At 67.8% G+C, this 3,466-nt stretch overlaps 1 protein-coding gene across 1 annotated transcript; it reads right to left on the minus strand.

Annotated features, from left to right (window-relative positions):
* Nucleotides 1-343: 343 nt before the first annotated feature.
* DMRTA2 (DMRT like family A2) lies at nucleotides 344-2,135 on the minus strand. Its single transcript, XM_035333825.1, has 2 exons — nucleotides 1,505-2,135; nucleotides 344-1,359 (listed from the first exon to the last, which is right to left on the minus strand). The coding sequence occupies exons 1-2, from the start codon at nucleotides 1,995-1,997 to the stop codon at nucleotides 482-484; spliced, it is 1,371 nt and encodes a 456-aa protein (XP_035189716.1). The 5' UTR covers nucleotides 1,998-2,135; the 3' UTR covers nucleotides 344-481.
* Nucleotides 2,136-3,466: the final 1,331 nt, after the last annotated feature.

Here is a 3,466-nt window from a genome sequence, read left to right on the forward strand (position 1 = left end):
CTACTTTCCAATGTTATATACAGGTCGTAACATTTCCGGGGGTGGGAGGAGAAGGGCTTTCAATTTGACGATATATTTCATCTATATGCCTGGTAAGTATTACAATGAGCTGTCTAACCTTTAGCTTAACGTTAATACCAAGATCACCTACGAGTTACATTAATAACTTAGATTTCCAATTTATAACATTATACACTTGCTAGTATACATATATATAAATGTATGGGGGGAGTGTGTGTGTGCGCGGCGCGTGTGCGTGTACCCACCCCGCAGCACACCCACGGTACATCCATGCTTATGGCCATAAGCAACAAAGAGCAACTCGCGTCTCCCCAACCCAAGCGCACCTTCTGGCCCTCCAAAGGCACCCAGCTCTGCCCATATCCGTGCCCACACCCAAGTGCCACCAAGGGCAGTGGCAGCGACCGCACCCGTGCCCCCTGGCCATCCTGGCACCTCCCACCCTGCCGCCGAGGCCGCGCTATTGCTTCTCGGGCGTGTTGTTGACCATGGGCCCGTAGAGACCGCCGGAGTAGACCTGCTCCTTGTGCACGGCGGAGCGGTCTCGCATGAGGTCGCTGAAGGCGTAGTCCACGGGCGGCCGAAAGCCGAGCGTGGGCATGAGCCCGGCTGTCGAGTAGGGGGTCATGAAGGCCAGTCCCCGGCTGTGCGCCGAGTAGGCGAGGCGCAGCGGGTTGAGTCCCAGGTGGGTGCCCAGCGGGTAGGCGCTGGCCTCGGCCCCGAAGTGCGTGGCGTTGGGCTGCAGCGGGGAGAAGGCCGAGCGGCTGCCCAGCGTGCCGATGGCGGGGGCCATGGCGCCGGCTATCAAGGGCCGGTGGTGGTGGGCGGCGGCGGCTGGGGCGGGCGGGAGGCCCTGCAGGGCGCCGTCCCGAGCCCAGCCCTCCTCGGGGCCCTTGTCCGGGCCGCGGTTGTTGAGGATCTGCTCGATGGCCTGCACCACGTCGCCGCCGCAGCCCTGCAGCACCAGCTCCAGCACGCTGCGCTTGTGCGCCGGGAAGACGCGCGTCAGGATGTCGATGGGAGTCCGCTGCCGGCCGCCGGCCGAAGGCGACGGGTCTTGCTCGTCCTTGTCCGCCTCCGAGCCCGAGTCCGAGCCCAGCGGGCTGATGGAGCCCGGGCTCTCCTCGCCCTCCTTCGGGCCCTTGGAGACGGGCGAGCTGAGGAAGGACTCGCCGTCCCCGTTCTCCGAGCCCGAGCCGTGGCGAGCCTCCGGGGAGGAGGTGCCGGGCGCGGCCTCGCCGTCGGGGGACAGGGGCTTCCCGGCCGCCTGCTGCGGGGTCACGGCGCGGCTCGGCAGCAGCGTCTTGGGGAACAGCTCGAACTTCTGCACCTTGGCGTCTGCGGGGCGCGGGGGGGGAGAAGGGAGAGAGCCGTCAGCGCGGCCGCCAGCCACACACGCACACACACACACCGCCACGCACCCCCCGGCCCCTTCCGTCCGCCCCACACCGCCGCCCTCAGCCCCGTCCCCTCGCGGCCTCACCTGAGGCGCCGGCGCCTCCCTCGCCGCCGGCCCCGGCGCAGACGGAGCCGAAGACCTCGTACGCGGGCCGGGGCGGGATGATGCCGTTGGCGGCCGCCAGGGCCAGCCCCTCGGCGGTGCCGTAGAGCAGCTGCAGCTCGCGGGCTTCGTTCTCCTCCTGCGCCTGCTGGCGGCGCAGCGCCACCTGCGCGGCCATGACGCGCTGCCGCTCGGCGATCAGGGTGCACTTGGCGCACATGCAGTCCTTCCAGCGGCAGTACCGCTTGTGGCCCTTCAGCGCCGACACCACGCCGTGGTTGCGGCACCGGGCGCACTTGGGCGTCCGCGGGTACTTCTCGGCCGCCCGCAGCAGCAGCGGCGGAGCCCGCAGCAGGCTCCCCGCCACGCTCACCGGCAGCGTCGCCGCTGCGGCCGCCGCCGCCGCAGCCACCGAGCTGGGGGGCACCGGGGGGGCCGCGGCGGGCACGCTGGGCAGCTCCGAGCGCAGCTCCATGCCGCCGGCCGGAGGGAAGGGGCGAGCCCGACGGCGGTCCCCAAGGGGCCGGGGCACCCGCGGAGCGCCGCCGGGGCTCTAGGCGCGGGGACGGGGCGCGGGCGGGGTCCCGGGGGGCGGCATGCGAGCCCCCCCCGCCTCTCGCCGCGGCCCCGGGGCGGCCCCCCGGAGCCCCTCCGCGCCCTCCCGCCCGCCCCCCGCCTTCCTTCTTCCTTCCTTCCTCGCTCCCCGCTGCGCCCCCGGGACGCGGATCTCGGCGCGCAGCTCAGGCCGTCCCCGCCGCCCCGCTGCCCGAGCGCACCTGGCGGGGCAGCGCCGAGGCCATGGCGCCGGGCTCGCCGCCGAGCTGTGCCGCCCGCCGGGGCCGGCGAGCCCCGGTGCCGCCGGGCTCGGCTCCCCTCTCCCCCCTTCCGCTGTTTTCACCGATCAGCAGCGTCCCTCCACGGAGCAGTCCGGCTCCTCCGGCGGCACGGTCCCTCGCCACGAGGGCAACGATCCAGGAGGGGAAAAAGAAAAACCGCCCCGAGCGGCCGCACCGGGACCGGGCTCCCGCAGCGGGGCGAGCCGACGGCGGCACCGGGACCCGCGGCCGGCGCCGTTCGGGCCGGTTCGGAACGGCTCGGCTGGGCTCGGCGAGGTTCGGAACGGTTCGGAAAGGTTCGGCTGGGCTCGGGACGCGCCCCGCGCGGCCGGAGCTGCCCGGAGAGCGCGGTGGCCGCCGCGCCGCCCGCCGCCACTCGCGCTATTGTTGCGCCCCGCGTTGCCATTAGGCAACATTTGACAACAATGTGGCGCCTGCTATTGGCCAGGGGCGGGAAGCGCCGCTCTGATTGGCCGCCCGCGGGCCCGCCGCGTCCGCCCGGCGGCTGCCGGAGCGCGGGGAGTCGGCGGCGCCCGGGGGGAGCGGGGAGAGCGCGGCCGGCGGGGCCGGGCGTGTGTGTGTGTGAGTGTGTGTGAGTGTGAGAGTGTGTGAGAGAGTCTGTGAGCGTGTCACTGGGAGTGTGTCACTGTGTCACTCGAACTGCTTGTGCGAGTGTGTAAGAATGTGTCCGATTTCTCGCTACCCGAGAGTTTGGCTTTTCTTTTTCATTTTTTCTTTTTTTTTTTTTTTTTTTTTTTTTTTTTTTTTTTCTTTGTTTTCTTTTTTTTTTTTTTTTCCCCGTATCCCACTTGAAGCCGCAGTTGCTTGCCAATTGCTCGGTCTTATTTTTTTTTTCCAGGGTGTCACTTGTCCAAAGGGTGGCGGGGAAATGCAGTGTGCAAGGTGACCATTCAGTTGATGGTCTCCCCCTCCCCTTGGCAACTTGGTGTTTTAACAGAACCTAACGATGCCTCCCTGCTTCCTTTCCTTTCCTTTCCTTTCCTTTCCTTTCCTTTCCTTTCCTTTCCTTTCCTTTCCTTTCCTTTCCTTTCCTTTCCTTCCTTTCCTTTCCTTTCCTTTCCTTTCCTTTCCTTTCCTTTCCTTCACC

This window comes from Oxyura jamaicensis, chromosome 8 (genome assembly GCF_011077185.1).
Source record: "Oxyura jamaicensis isolate SHBP4307 breed ruddy duck chromosome 8, BPBGC_Ojam_1.0, whole genome shotgun sequence".
Lineage (NCBI taxonomy): Eukaryota > Metazoa > Chordata > Aves > Anseriformes > Anatidae > Oxyura > Oxyura jamaicensis.